At 44.6% G+C, this 16,209-nt stretch overlaps 1 protein-coding gene across 8 annotated transcripts in view; it reads right to left on the bottom strand.

Moving 5' to 3' along the window:
- SLC23A2 (solute carrier family 23 member 2) overlaps positions 1-16,209 on the bottom strand; it is a 147,993-nt gene that overhangs the window by 66,903 nt on the left and 64,881 nt on the right. For 5 of the 8 annotated variants that reach the window (XM_008018966.3, XM_037990682.2, XM_037990684.2 and 2 more), the window contains one exon: positions 11,437-11,696. In XM_008018966.3, coding sequence (XP_008017157.1) covers positions 11,437-11,544 — 108 coding nt within the window. In that variant the 5' untranslated portion in view covers positions 11,545-11,696. Of the gene's footprint in view, positions 1-3,141; positions 3,233-11,436; positions 11,697-13,137; positions 13,240-15,853; positions 16,064-16,209 lie in introns of those variants that run through there. The other 3 variants (XM_073007126.1, XM_037990686.2, XM_008018972.3) reach the window with 3 other exon arrangements.

The raw sequence follows: 16,209 nt of genomic DNA, 5'->3' as shown, positions 1-16,209 counted from the left end.
CACACCTGTAATCTCAGCACTTTGGGAGGCCAAGATGGGTGGATCACTTGAGGTCAGGAGTTCGAGACCAGCCTGGCCAACATGGTGAAAGCCCATCTCCACTAAAAATATAAAAGTTAGCTGGGCAAGGACGCTCGCGCCTATAATGCTAGCTACTTGGGAGGGTGAGGCAGAATTGCTTGAACCTGGGAGGTGGAGGTTGCAGTGAGCTGAGAACATGACACTGCACTCCAGCCGGGGCAGTAGAACGAGACTCCACCAAACTATGAGAAAACTCTTTCTACCTACTAATCGGGCAAAAGCCCAGTCTGACCATATGTTCTGCTGCCAAGCATGCAAGAAAACAGGCATTCACACATTGCTGACGAAATTCTTCCACAGAGGGCAATTTGGTGAGTAGCCCCCTCAGCTTACCAAGGCACATCCCCTCTGACTCAAAAATCTCACTCTTGGAAATCTATCCTGCAGTTACACCCGAGTGAAACAACTTATGTGCAAGGTTATTCAGCACAGTGCTATTTGTAATAGCAAAATATTAGAAACAGTCTAGATGTCTATCTGCAATAATTAAATAAATTATGGTATATCCATACCATGGATCACTTTGCAGTTACAAAAAACAATGAAGATAATCCTTATACACTGACACAGGTACACAGAACATCATCTGTATATCAGAAAGTGAAAAGAGCAAGAACGGAGCTACGGACACAGATCTGTAGATACAGACACTTCTTTCTACAACAAAAGCTGCTCCCCCTAAACAGAGACAGGGGATATCCTAGGGCTACCAGTAATGACAGGCACAGATCTGGCTGGTGGTACAGCTGGTTCTCCTTCTATTCCCTCAAATTGCTATCGGATCCAGGGATCTTCTCTGCAATTGTTCTGTATCATGCAGTATCTTTGATCACCAGTATTGCTCTGCAGGAATAAAGGGGCTAGGGAGAAGAATAGACACAATGAAAGAATATAAATGGCCAAGGAATGCTGGCAGAAGTGTTTGGCTTCACTGAAAGTCAAAATTAGAGCAATCAGATACACTAAGGTCAATATAAACTAGGCTGTCATTTATTAGAACAAAGCATTAGAAACAATCCAAAGTCCCAATGAAAGTAAAAAAGTTAGATCCATGATTTGCTATATGTCACAATTACAAGTTCGGTTTCTAATAATATTGAGATGCCATGATATCATATAAAGTTAAAGGTTTTATAAAGCAGATTACGTGTTGATGAGAATTTTATAAAAGAACACTCAAACACTTGTTTTAAATCTCTGGAAAGAAATACATCAAAGCTGGGCACAGTGGCTCACGCCTGTAATCTCAGCACTTTGGGAGACCATCACTTGAGCTCAGGAATTCGACACCAGCCTAGGCAACATGGCAAAACCCCATTTCTACTAAAAACAACAACAATAACAACAACTAGCGGGTGTGGTGGTACATGCCTGTAGTCCCAGCTACCCAAGAGGCTGACATGGGAGGATCACTTGAGCCCAGGTGGTCAAGACTGCAGCAAGCTACCATCATGCCAGTGCACTCCAGCCTGGGTGACAGAGTGAGACCCTATCTCAAACAACAATCATAACCAAAAAACAAAAGAAAAGAAATACACCAAAATATCAGCAAAATATTTTCCGTTACTAGCAAAATAAGAGAAAGTGTCGTTCTTCTGGTTAGTGAGATTTTAAATTATTTGTTTTCCTCATTTTACCATTCTGTATTTTCTGCAGTGAACTTATTTCTCTTGTAAATGAAGAAAGTTACACAAATAATGAAAAAGGGACAGAAAATGAACATATGAGAACTATAAAAAAGAGGCAGTAGAACATATCAGCGTTCTTGCTTCTTCCATTTCACCCCAACAATGTATTTTGACCCGTAAAACCATTCATTTTAAGGGCAATTTAAGGGGGTGGGGAATGTGACAACTGAGTGATTACTGCCTCGAAACCTCCAATATCATACCTTCCTCCTCAAGTACTTTATCAAATCCTAGCAGGAATGAACTTTTTTTCCAATAGAATTATGGGCTTAGATTATGGTAACGAAATCAATCTGAAATATTTTATCTCTAATCATTAAAACCAAGAAGCCTGCCTACCTAGTTTAGGCAAATAAAAGTTAGTAGGGGTGGGGATTAGGAATTTAGAAGTGGGGATTCACCCAGAAGAAAGGAAATCTGAAGTAGTACTGGAAATGCAAAAGGTGCAGGCAGAAATAGCAAGACCCCATCTTGAAGGGAAGGAGGCGGGGCGGGGGGGGGGGGGGGTGTGGATAAGGAAAAGAATATCTTACCATGCACAAAAATCTTCACTTGCATCCCATCGTTTTGATGTTTTCATTTCAAAGCATACATTGGCATATTCCTTTTCTAACACTTTTTCCCCCCAACTTACAAATTTTAAAAGAGAAAAGGGTACTTATCTTGGTTGTTCTACTTCAAGCTGTTAAGGGCATCCCCTGCCTAAATCATGGCCATTATGCAGTATATTAAAACTCTCATCTTACAGAAACAGGAGAACTAAACCAATTCCCTGGGCCGACTCCAGGAAACAGTCTCTCTTCACCCTTAGGCCCTTCTCGGAATCACCGTCAATCCCAAAATCTATTAGTCTTACAGAAAGAACATTTTCCCAGACAACTATTATTACCATCCAACTGAGACTTTTCATTTTAAGAGCTAAGTACTCCAAATTCTCTATTTAGGGATGTACAAAAAGGAACTTCACAGCACCCGGTACTAAAGTCACAAGAACAAGGACATGTTCTGGGCTTCCTTACTTGGTTTTTAGAATAAAAGTATTTGCACCAAAAAACCTTTTGCCTTCTTTTTACTGCTGAAAATGGGCATATTCAAATCTATCATATAGTCAGGGGTTTAGAGGAACCGAAGCAGCCATTAAATGGTTTCTTCACTGTACCTCCCTACATCTTTCTGCCAAGGTCACTTGTCTTAAAAGAAGGGACAGGAAGGAAGAAGGAAGGGAAGGGAAACAGAAAAGGAAATAAAGGAGCATGGGTCCCTGGTCCTGGTGGCTGCCTTCCTCCCCTCTGCTCCGGGGCATCCCATCCTCGCATCCCCCAAACCTTGCACAGCGCAACTCTGAGCCGCACCACCACTCTGTCCTGCTCACCTCCTGCCTGCTAGGCACACCCATCAGGACACAGCCCCACAGGCCCCAGGTCTCCTCCTGAAGCTCCTTCCAGGAGTCTCTTCCAGGACAGCACCTCGCCCCTTCTTTTCAAAGCTCTTGGCCACACCTCCAGCCAACCCTTCCTCCACTGTGGCTCCTCCCCGCCCTCCCTCCAGAGTCAGAATTTCTCCTGACATACTTTTCAACGCCTGGATCGGGTGTTTCTTTCTGAAGGGACTTGCTCCCACCCTCATCCAGCCCAAAAGCACAGAGACCAGGTCTGCTCCAGAGCCTGGGGGCTTCTCCCACCTCCACAGGGCAAGCACTGAAGACACAGCCACTGTCAGCACACCTGTCCTAGGGCCACCAGCTCCCTTTGCCCTTGAAGCCCACACACAGACTTCCCATAACTCCTCCAGGACTTTACTCAAAGGCCGCCTTCTTGGTGCAGCCTTTCCTGGCTTCCTGAATTTTCAGCATCCATACCGCTCCCTTACTTTTTTTCCCCAGTGTTTGTCAATATCTAACATCTATACATTCGACTTATTTCTATTGTGGGTTGCCTGTCTCCCACACTAGAATGGAAGCCCTGTGGCGGGGTGAAGTGGTTCCCGCCTGCAATCCCAGCACTTTGGGAGGCTGAAGCAGAAGGATTGCTTGAGTTCAGGAGTTTGAGATCAGCAACATAGTAAGACCCTGTCTCTACAAAAAAAAAAAATTAAAAATCAGCTGAGCACAGTGGCATGTGCCATATTCCAGTCACTCAGGAGGCTGAGGTGGGAGGAAGGCTTAAACCCAGGAGGCTGAGGTTGCAGTGAGCCATGATGACGCCACTGCACTTCAGCCTAGGTGATAGAGCAAGACCCTGTCTTTAAAAAAAAAAAAAAAAAAAAAAAAGGTGGAAACTCAGGGATTTTTGTCTGTCTATTCATTGCTGTTCTCTAGAGCCAGACCTGTGAGTGGCATCCAGTTCCTACTTTTAAAAGGACAAATTAATGAATGGTTTGCAGGTTATGTATGATTACTGTCTGACCTCACATTCTATTGCTCACTATTTCCCTCCCTGATTTATTTTTCTTCATAGAATTAGTGGCCAGCTGCCACAAGACTGATGTATTTACTTGTTTCTTTACTGCTTTTCTCCTCCCACCACCACTAGAAGGCCAATTCCAGGACAGAGCCTCACACGAAGCAGGTGCCCAATAACCATCTGCTGAATGGAAGAATTCCTTTCCTCCGCACTTTCCAGGTCAGGTCACTATCGGCTCACACCTGGACTGCGTAAGCACCCTAACTTGCCTTCCTATCTCCAGACCCTTCCTGCCCCAGCACCCACCGCAGGAACTTCCTACCCCAAAATGAGCGAATTTACGATGACCTCTCCTCAGCATCACCGCTGCTCATCTCCACCTCCACTGTACTCTGCACTAAACATGCACCCCGAGCAGGACACTGCCACGCCCACCCTAAGCTGAGAGGCCCTCAGTCTCCCTCCTCTTGACCTGCTATACCTAGATGTTTTTTAGGAGTTCCATGTTATCTCCCCTGGGAACCTTCATCTGACTGGCAAGGCCTACCCCACAATACGGCTGGGAAAGGGTCTCACATGGACACTATCACAGCACCCATGTGGAATTCAAACCCTAACACTGATGGTATGCTGGCTGTCTTGCCATATGTCCCCCACTGGGCTGTAAGCAGCTGGTTACCAGACACGTTAAATCAATGGAGGAACATGAGGCTGTGGGCTCTTCCCATTACATGTTCTGAAGAACACACATCCGGGGAAGATGAGAAGTGGTCGCTTCTTATGAACACCCACGAGTATTTCTCCCATTCTCTGGTAAGACTGAACCTCATAAAGTTACTCCTCAGTCTATGCCGCTAATATCTCTAGACAGAATAATCTACTCTTGATACCCAAATATTCTCACAAAGGCTGTTAAAGAAGCTTAAGGGAGCTTAAATGCTTTCCCTGACTCTGAATGATGACGCGCTGAAACAACAGGCTGTGTGTGTCACAGCTGTGCCTGTGGTAACAGGAAGCTTGGGCTGTTAACCGGGCTTCCAGGTTTAGGTGGTCCAAGAACTGCTGAGCAAACACACAGCCTTTTTCTGGCCGTGCTTCCTGTCTGTACTTTGGGATCAATGTCCCTAGGGTATGATCGTTCATCAGGACTTTTTTTGCCTTTTTTTTTTTCCTGGTTCCTATTTCTTGCCATGGGCATTCACCTCTATTTAAGCATTTCCTAGCTGACTTTAAAACACAAGAATTTGCCTAACTAGAGTCCTGTGGGATAAGAAGATCTTTTGCTATGTTCCCCCTATTTGATATCAACTCTGACCACATGACCTAATTTCCATGGGTCCTGGGGCTTGGCATGTCTCTTGTTCTTACTTTGACCTAGTGGACATTCTACTTCTAAGTATGGATTTGTTCTTTTTCTTTGTAAAATGTTTGTGTGGGTGTTTTGTTTTATTTTGTTTAAAGATCTGGGAAGCGCCCAGGCGCGGTGGCTCACACCTGTAATCCTGGCACTTTGGGAGGCCGAGGTGGGCGGATCACGAGGTCAGGAGATTGAGACCATCCTGGCTAACACGGTGAAACCCCATCTCTACTAAAAATACAAAAAAATTAGCCGGGCGTGGTGGCGGGCACCTGTAGTCTCAGCTACTCGGGAAGCTGAAGCAGGAGAACGGCATGAACCTGGGAGGCAGAACTTGAAGTGAGCCAAGATCGCGCCACTGCACTCCAGCCTGGGCAACAGAGCGAGACTCCGTCTCAAAAAAAAAAAAAAAAAGATATGGGAAGCACTCCACTCATCCAACACAGGATGCCTAAGAGAATCTCTAAAGATGAGATCTTTATCAGCCACACACCCCCGCCTCCCTTTCCAGGAGACACCCTACAAGCCTGGTTCTCAGGAACAGCCAGATTTGGTTACTGGTGCCCAACCTCGCTGCACTCCAGCACACCTTTCTCTAGATGCCTTAACAGCTGACAGCCTAAAGCCCAGCTTTGGATTCTGAGGCAAACGAGGAAATAAGAGCCAACGTTTCAGCCTCGCAAGGCCCTAACCAGCAAGCAGAGATGGGCTAACCACTAGCCACATGTGGCTATGGAGTGCTTGATGAGTGTAACCAACAAAGTGAATTTCAGGTTTCATTTAACAGTATTTAATTTAAATGTAAACAGTTACATGTGACTAGCAGCCACGATGTTGGACAGCACAGATCCAGACAAAAAGATAAAACCCAAAGCTGTCATGCTGGCTATTCTTCAATATTTACATTTGCAAAGGCCAGGATGAAACAAGGCACTAGCAGGCGGCAATGTCCTGGCATGATCCTCCCAGTCACTCACCTGTGGGTATCTCCAACAGTGAGACCCTCAACCCTATCTTCCTCCACCAGCTTTGCCCGGCAGCAGCACCCTCTCACACAGATCAGTCACCACCCACATGAGCCGTCACAGTGAGTCTTTACAGCTCTCCTGATCTCTGTGTGCACCAAGTCCCACACTCCCAGTGCCTGCAGGCTCTAGGAGCACCACAGTTCAAATCCACAACTTCTCAAGTAAAACCCATCATCTTCCATATTCCCCAACCTCCAAACTTAAGAGTTTTCCCTAGACTTCATATCTTCTCCAAAGCCACCATACACCCAATCAGGTTCTTATGTATAGAATTTTGATGGGAATCCGAAACATCTCCTTCTTTGGCCCTCAAAACCTCCTATCATCTCTTCTATCAGCCTCACCTCTGTTCTTACTATTCCCATGCCTTTGGTGTCTCCCAGACCTACCAATTCTTCCTGTCCTACTCCACTGCCCCTGCCTCCAACCAGGTGCCCCCACACTAATCCCATCCATCAGGCAGTGGGAAGCCACCCACTGTAACTGAGCCCCTCACTTTTCTCCTGTCAATGGACAAATCATTCAAAATGGTCTTCTACTTTAAAAGCTGACTTACGGTAGCAATTTCACTAGTGATTCAATACGGGCAGTACTGTGTTCCTGTTCTTATTTTATATATATTTTGGGGACAGAGTCTTGCTCTGTCACCAAGGATGGCATGCAATGATACAACTGCTGACTCACTGCAGCCTCGAACCTCTGGGCTCAGGCAATCCTCCCACCTCAGTCTTCCGAGTAGGTAGGACTATAGGCACGCACCACCGCGTCCAGCTAATCTTTAAATTTTTTGTATGAATGAGGGTCTCGCTATGTTGCCACGGCTGGTCTGGAACTCCTGGCCACAAGTGATCCTCACGCCTTGGCCTCCCAGAGTGCTGAGATTACAGGCCTGAGCATCCACACCCAGCCTATAATATATTTTCTAACAAAACTATCCACAACCCAAAAACTCCATCCCACGAACTATTCCTTTGTGAACATTCTTTGATGAGGTTTTGTTTCCGTGTTTTCTTTCTTTTATGTAATCGACTTCATCTTGAGCTTTCGGAATTCAGACTAAGGCCCATCTTGGCATCCCTGATGCCAAATCATCCTCGGAGCTCAAGTTTGGACTCTGCCACCTCTATCCTTGGCATCTCTCTCCTCCCAGCAGCTCCATCCCATGATTCCAACTCTGTTCCTACTCTTTGTAGTTCAATTTAGCATAACTTTAAAAACTATTTTCTTCCCCTTTTAAGGCTTCCTTTTATAGCCCTAGACTGGGATAAAAATTCCATAACATCCTTAATTAAATGGCTCTACTGTTAAATCAACTTTATAATTAACATCATATTTACACCCAACTATGGCTTACGTCCACATTCCCAGCTCCCATGTTCTCACAAGGACTCCTACTTAGGTTGGATCTGGAAATTAATGCTTTGAGCAGTATTCCTTCCCAACCCTGCCCTAAAAAATGTAACAGGGATAGAGGGAAAAACCTCAAAACAGGCAAGCTTAAAAAGAAAAACATTTCCATACACAAGAAACATGTATGGGCTGGGCACGGTGGCTCACGCCTGTAATCCCAACACTTTGGGAGGCTGAGGCAGGTGCGTCACTTGATCTCAGGAGTTCCAGACTAGTCTGGCAACATGCAGAAATGCCATCTCTACCAAAAAAAAAAAAAAATTAGCCAGGCCCAGTAGCACACACCTGCAGTCCTAACTACTCAGGAGGCTGAGGTGGGAGGATCACCTGAGCCAAGGAGGTCAAGACTGCAGTGAGCTGTGATCGCTCCACTGCATTCCAGCCTGGACAACAGAATGAGACCCTGTGTAAAAAGAAAAAGAAAGAAAAAGAGAAAAAAACACTTATGGAAAAAAAACGGGGCTGACATTGGGACCTGCTGGGCTGAGCCTGGAAGCCCTAAGCCAGGCAGCCTCGGCTCCAGCAGGGGAACAAGGTGGGGGCTGAACCAGGACAGGCAGGCTTCCCCCACTCTTCCATGCCATGGTTGGCAACCCTGGGGAAGACAATGAGGGCTCCACCCTAGGGTCTGCCTCTGGACTGGATCCATAATGAGAAGACACAAACCCCACAGAAGCACAGAGAAAGAGATGAAATTCCCAGAAGATTCTAGATGGAAAGAGAACTAGGGAGGGACTTCATAAGTATATAAGGGTTCCCAATGATTTAAATGAAGTCACATTTAAAAGAAACGCATATATACAAGAAATTAAGGGCCAAAAATAGGCAGAAGTTAACCGAATAAAAATTTTAGAAGAAGTATAACATTGCAATAAAAACTCAACACAAATACATGACTGTATACAAAAAAATAAGTAAACTGGAAAATACTGAAGGATTCATCCAGAAGGCAGTACTGGAAGAGGATACCTAAATCATTAGAGAAAGCAGCTAAAAAGAAACGAGGACAGGCTGGAAGGTTGGTGTGTATCATTCACAGAAGTCCGTGTAATAGTGGAGGGCAAACTACAATTATTTCCAGCTGTACAAAGACTAAGATGGTGATCAGACTATCGGTGTATCTTAAATGAAAAAGCAAACTAAAAGGGAAGAAAAAGAACACAAGAAACAAGAAGGAATGAGGAAGCTGACCACATACAATGATGAATTCAACTCCTAACGATAAAATACTACAAGCTTAACCTAAAATAAGTAAATCTTAAATTCTGGACCATAATGACAAGACAGGTGGTTGAGAGATGCTCAAGTTCTTGTCGCCAAAGCGAAGGGAAGTGACAGTGAATCATCTCCTGGGCTGTAAGACAAAAGAAAGCCACAAAAGAGACGAGGCAACCCCCATGCATGAAACCTTCCCATTCACTCTTCAAGTTGATCTAATTTAATCTTGAACAACTGACTGATGCGTCTTCCTCTAGAAAACCTGTGTCAACCCTAAGCCTTCAACAGGGAAGAAAATCCAGTTTCAAAATTTTTCATTATAGGAAAAAAGGAAATAGTAATGCCAGTTGTAAAATTAAACACCTCTCTAAGAATACAATTAAAAGAAATAAACAAATAAATACAGTGTGGATGAAAGTAGTCAATCAATGTACTTAAAGATGCCATGTTCGGCCAGGCATGGTGGCTCATGCCTATAATCCTAGCACTTTGGGAGGCCGAGGCAGGTGGATCATCTGAGATCAGGAGTTCAAGACCAGCCTGGCCAACGTGGCAAAACCCCAACTCTACTAAAATACAAACATTAGCCAGGCGTGGTGGCACGTGCCTGTAGTCCCAGTTGGGAGTCCCAGCCTGTAGTCCCACTTGGGAGGCTGAGGCAGGAGAATCACTTGAACCCAGGAGGTGGAGGCTGCAGTGAACTGAGATAGCGCCACTGCACTCCAGCCTGGATGACAGAGCAAGACTTTGTCTTCAAAAAAAAAAAGATGCCATGTTCAAGCCAGGGTTGGTAGCATGCATCCATAATCTCAGCTACTCGACAGTCTGAGTCAGATGGCTTGAGCTCTGGAATTCAAAGCTGCATTATGATTGCACCACTGCCCTCCAGTGTAGGCAAGAGTGAGATTCAATCTCCAAGGCAGGAGGATTGCTTGAGCTCAAGCTCTTAAGTTCAAGACCAGTCTGGGAAACACAGGGAGACCTTGTCTCTACAAAAGTAATAAAAAATATTAGCTGAGCATGGTGGCAGGCATCTGTGGTCCCAGCTACTTGGGAGGCTGTGGTGGGAGGACTGCCTGAGCCCAGGAGGCCTGAGCCTTAATTGTGCCACTGCACTCCAACCTGGGCAACACAGTGAGATCCAGTCTTAAAAAATAATCCTGATACCTCTGTAGATCCATCTTCCCTCAAATGTCTTACTGTTGATTCCTTTTATCATCAGGCCATGGGGCATGCCAATAGTTTCAGACACAACATTGATAACGATAACTAATCTTGAAACCAGGCGTGGTGGCTCATGCTTATAATCCCAGTGCTTTAGGAGGCTGAGGCAAGAGGATCGCTTGAGCCCAGAAGTTCAAGACCAGCCTACGCAACACAGCGAGACTCCATCTCCACAAAAAGTATAAAAAATTAGCCAGCTGTAGTAGACTACAGGCTGCACACAACTATAGTCCCAGCTACTTGGGAGACTGAGATGGGAAGATAGTTTAAGCCTGGGAAGTCAAGGCTGCAGTAAGCTTTAAGGGCACCACTGCAGTCTAGCCTGGGCAACAGAGCGAGATCTTGCCTCAAAAAAAGAGAAAACAAAAAAATAAGAAAAAAATCCTAGAATACTATTCTTGCCATTAACCACATCTCCAATATTAAGAGGAAAACATCTTGAGGCAAGATCTCTCTAAAGAGCATTTTTCTGTTTTTAAAACAACACATTATAGTTAACTTTATACAAATCATCATCCTATATCTGGGAAAAAATGTTCTTACTGAATATAAATGAATGTGTATAGTCCGCCTTATCTGACTGCTATCACTTATTCGGATAAAACCATCTCCATGCTGGACACTGCTACTGTAATACATGTGGACAGTGGGGTTCCAAGTAGTAAGTCATTCATCCTCCCAGCTTGCAATATGAGTGTGATGTTGGGTTGCACATTATTTCCTAAGAGTACATTTTTGAAGATAAAATTAAGCCTTCAATATCCTCCAGGACACAGGTAGCAATGGGCTAGATTTAAAATGTTAACAGCAATGCATGCTTCCTTCCTGGAGTTTATCCCAGCATATGACTCCAGGCTGAGAGCACAGCTAAAACCCAAGAGTTAGCCAAAGACTATCTCACATAGAAAATATTTGGTTTGCAAATGCCTTAACCTTCACTGAAAACATAAGCATTAAAGCCAATCCTATGTCGATTCCATATGGAAACTACTTTCAAGAGATTTAAGAAAGACAGGGAATATGATTACCGGAAGAGTGAAGAAAGCAGGGTGCTTTGCCTCGTCTTCATATTTGCCTTCCGTTGAACTTCCAGCCTCCATTGATTTGGATGTGGTATTCTTACCAATACCCATCATTAAGAGAAGTGAGTAGTTTGCACAGCCGTTGGAGAGCAGCTGGAAGTGAAGGCTTATTTAAGCAAGAAGCCCAGGATCAGCCGGGTCTTCTAGTGCCTGGAGCCCCCGATTCTCAGGCAGAGATGAGGCCCGCAAACGGCATCTCTTAGCACCTAGAAAAGAAGAGCACAGCCAAATCACCCCAAAGCATGAAAACAACACAGGCCATGCCGTCACTGAGTTTCTTGCACAGAAAAAAAGTCATACTACACATTATCCACAAGCATCCAAAAAATACTTTACCTAAATACAGTTTTCAGGTACCCACCTCTTCTTCATTTATAGTCACCCACTGATACTGAATTGCCCACTAGAGACGGGGACCACTAAACCAAATTATCAAAAATATCACAATACTAGGGAGAAAAAAAATAGCTAAGGTACTTCTTTGATATGCATATGGTTTATATCTCATAACCCAGCATTACCTAATAGAACTTTCTGCAATGAGGGAGATGTTATGTATCTGTCCTGTCCAACAGTCATGTGGCTACTGAGAACCTGAAATGTGCTTAGTGCAAATGAGTAAGTGAATTTTAATTGTATCTAATTTTAACTGAAATTTAAGATAGCTACTTGTAGTCTGTGGCTACTATACTGGACAATGCAGATACAGCCAATTAACCATGATTAGACGGGCATTAAAATAATTCTAAATTCCCTACATGTGCCCAATTAAAAGCAGGGTAAGATACTCAAAAGCAGTAAAAAGAAGAGGTTGCCGGGTGCAGTGGCTCACGCCTGTACTCCCAGCACTTTGAGAGGCTAAAATTTTGGGAGGTAGGTGGATTACTTGAGGTCAGGAGTTTGAGACCAGCCTGGCCAACATAGTGAAACCCCGTCTCTACTAAAAAAAAAAAAAAAAAAATTAGCCGGGAGTGGTGGTGCATGCCTGTAATCCCAGCTACGAGAGGCTGAGGCAGAAGAATCACTTGAACCTGGGAGGTGGAAGTTGCAGTGAGCTGAGATCGCACCACTGCACTCCAGCCTGGGCGACTCAGTAAGTGAGAATCAGTCTCAAAAGGAAAAAAAAAGGAGAGGGCACAGAGGATCCCTCCAAGGAATGGCATACATACAAGGAAACATGCCTAGCAATACCTGAAGTTTTTCTTTTTTTTTTTGAGACGGAGTCTCGCTCTGTCACCCAAGCTGGGGTGCAGTGACCAGATCTCAGCTCACTGCAAGCTCCGCCTCCCGGGTTTACGCCATTCTCCTGCCTCAGTCTCCCGAGTAGCTGAGACTACAGGCGCCCGCCACCTTGCCCGGCTAGTTTTTTTTTTTGTACTTTTTTTAGTAGAGACGGGGTTTCACCGTGTTAACCAGGATGGTCTCGATCTCCTGACCTCGTGATCTGCCCGTCTCGGCCTCCCAAAGTGTTGGGATTACAGGCTTGAGCCACCGCGCCCGGCCTATACCTGAATTTTTATAAAGAAAAAAATAATGCAAACAGGTAGGGGTGGGAAGGGCAGAGCGCATCCTCTGGTACTCCAATTAGGGTGACATCAGATCTTACCACCAATTATCCTCCCACCAGGAATAAAGAATTCAACCAACCTGTCCCGCAAACGTGAGGACAGGCCTGCAAGTAGTTTGGAAATACAAGTACAGAACTTGCTGTTCAAGGAACTCTTCATAGGATACTTCGTTCAATAAATACTTTGGATGAGCCAGGGGAAAAATGAAATGTAAAGAAATAAAAAAGAGAAAGAATTACACAAATTTTCGAGTTCAGCAATCAGAAGGCCAAAAAGGAAAACAAAAGAAACCACTGCCAGAACATGAAGTTCTATAAGTGAAATATAGAGAGCTAGGTACACACATCAAATTCTTCCGGGGTGGTCGTTCTTGTTTGCATATTCATGCACATTTTGCATTTTCATTCACATGCTATCCATATTAATTTAAAGCAGTGGTTCTCAATCCAGAGTAATTTTGCCCTGCAGGGGCCAAGTGGCAATGTCTGGGGATGTCTTCGGCCATCACAACTGGGGGAGAGCTATTAACATCTAGTACGTAGAAGCCAGGGGTGCTGCTGAACATCCTACAATGCACAGGACAGATCTCACACCAAGATTTCAGGAGGGCTGAGATTGTGAAATCTTCGTTTAAAGACACTTCCCTTATCCCGAGGATGGCATCCCAGATGTGCCATGTTGATTCTAAGGACAAGATCAGGTCCTCCAAGGGATACACTTGGCAGTTAGAGGAGCAGGAACATGCATATAGCGAAGCCCACACAGAAGCACGTCTATGGCACTTACTCCAGCTTGGTCATTATAAAAAGAATTTTCTGGCCAGGTGTGGTGGCTCGCGCCTGTAATTCCAGCACTTTGGGAGGTCAAGGTGGGTGGATCACCTGAGGTCGGAAGTTCAAGACCAGCCTGGCCAGCATGGTGAAACCCCGCCTCTACTAAAAATATAAAAATTGGCTGGGCATGGTGGCGGGTGCCTGTAAGCCCAGCTACTCAGCAAAATGAGGCAGGAGTATCACTTGAACCTGGGAGGTAGAGGTTGCAGTGAGCCGAGATTGTGCCATTACACTCCAGTCTAGAAAACACAGCGAGACTCCGTTTAAAAAAAAAAAAAAAAATCTTGAAACTTCTTGTCATAAAAAAACCAAAAACATACAAATACAAGCAGCTTACTGACAAAGGAAAGATAGTATTAACATCAGACTTCTTATCATTAACAGTAAAAACTGGAGGAAAAAGTGATGTTTATAGCATCCAGAGAGAAATGAATGAAAAGCCTAAAATGCCACATCTGGACCACCTCAGGGGTCCCACCACTCTGCCACAGCCCCCACCACATACAGGTCCTAACTCCTCCATCACAACTCTGCTGTTTAATAAGGATATGAAACTCTACTGCAGGGATCACTACGACACTACAAAGTTTGATGGTCCTTAATACATAAAATCTGTGCAGGCCAGGCGTGGTGGCTCATGACTGTAATCCCAGCACTTTTGGAGGCCGAGGCGGGCAGATCACGAGGTCAGGAGATTGAGACCATCCTGTCTAACATGGTGAAACCCCGTCTCTACTAAAAACACAAAAAATTAGCCGGGCATGGTGGCAGGCGCCTGTAGTCCCAGCTACTGGGGAGGCTGATGCAGGAGAATGGTGTGAACCCGGGAGGCGGAGCTTGCAGTGAGCCAAGATTGTGCCACTGCACTCCAGCCTGGGCGACAGAGCGAGACTCCGTCTCAAAAAAATATATATATTTATATGTAAATAAATATATATAAACATATATAGACATATTTATATATAAATATATACATATATAAAATCTGTGCAAGTGGTAATTTTTCAGATATGTTGCTATGCATTGATTCATGAGTTTTTCATGTCTGCTGGCAACCACAGAGCCTCTTTTGTGGTTTATCCCCTTATGTCTTTTGCCTATTTTCTATAACGTTTACAGGTCTTTATTTTAAAGATATTAATCCTTTAAATCTCTGTTGTATTTGATGCAAACATTTTATCCCCACTTTTTGTTTCTGAATTTGGGGGATGACCTTTTGAGCTGCCAGAGTTGTCGTCATGTTTGTGTAGCCAAATCCATCAGTCTTTTACACTGTGATTTAGCCACTGCCACCCATCATCTTCCCAAAATCTGCAAAAAACCCAGAGTGAAAATAAACACACCTACAAATAAAATCTGCCTGAAGGAGCCACAGTAGACCTCTACCTTGAGACCACCAGAAGTTTATTTTTTCAGAAGATAAAAGAGGATAGTGAAATACTGGTAGATTTTTACACGGCCACATGCCATATAGTCATATTTCAAGGGACCAATAAGCTCTTTGTCCCACATCTAGCAAGTCAGCAGAGCTTTCAAATCACCCTTATCTATATCAACTTTAGGGAAAATGATGGGACTTTTTTTCTTAAGGAGATGGGGTCTCATTACGTTGCCCAGGTTGGTCTCAAAATCCTGGCCTCAAGTGATCATCCTGCCTCAGCCTCCCACATAGCTGGGACTACAGGTGCAAGCCACCATGCCTGGCTAACGAAACTGATGTGATTATTTAAAGCAGAATAAATTTACTCTCCTAGGTTAAGCTCATCTTGGTGTTCCAGACATGAACATCCATTGCAGCAGCAAACCCCTCACCACTATCCCCAGCACTAGGAACAAACAGAGACAGTTCCATCCCGGGAAGAATACCTGCCAGCAAGTAACTCTGCGCTCCATTTACTCCACCACGCATTTAACTGAACCTCACAAGCTACAGTGGGGGAACCACCAATGCTCTTCACCCACCTCTTCCAGAGTAGTGCCTGGAGTATACTGAAGCCTTAGACCTGAAAGAGCACAGGAGAGGATGAGGCTCAGAAAGCGCACAGCAGTGATGTTCTGAGAAAGGCGTCAGGGAAGAGGACTGCAGGGTTCAGGAAGAGGGGAGCACCTTTCATCAGGAGCAGTACATGGAGGAAGAAGGAAGAAGGGGTGAATGCTGAACAAAGAAATGTGTCCTTGGACACTGCCATAAAAAGTCCAAAAGGACAGAGTATTCCACACCCCAGTGCACAAGGATGATGCAGACACTCTCAAGGTCAGAAAGTATGCGACAACCTGAGATCAGAGGGTTTATTCACACAGGATAAGCATGGCGTGCA

This window comes from Chlorocebus sabaeus, chromosome 2, assembly GCF_047675955.1.
Source record: "Chlorocebus sabaeus isolate Y175 chromosome 2, mChlSab1.0.hap1, whole genome shotgun sequence".
Classification (NCBI taxonomy): Eukaryota; Metazoa; Chordata; class Mammalia; order Primates; family Cercopithecidae; genus Chlorocebus; species Chlorocebus sabaeus.
Note: the sequence above shows the minus strand (reverse complement) of the source record. Positions and strands in the feature narration are given on the sequence as shown.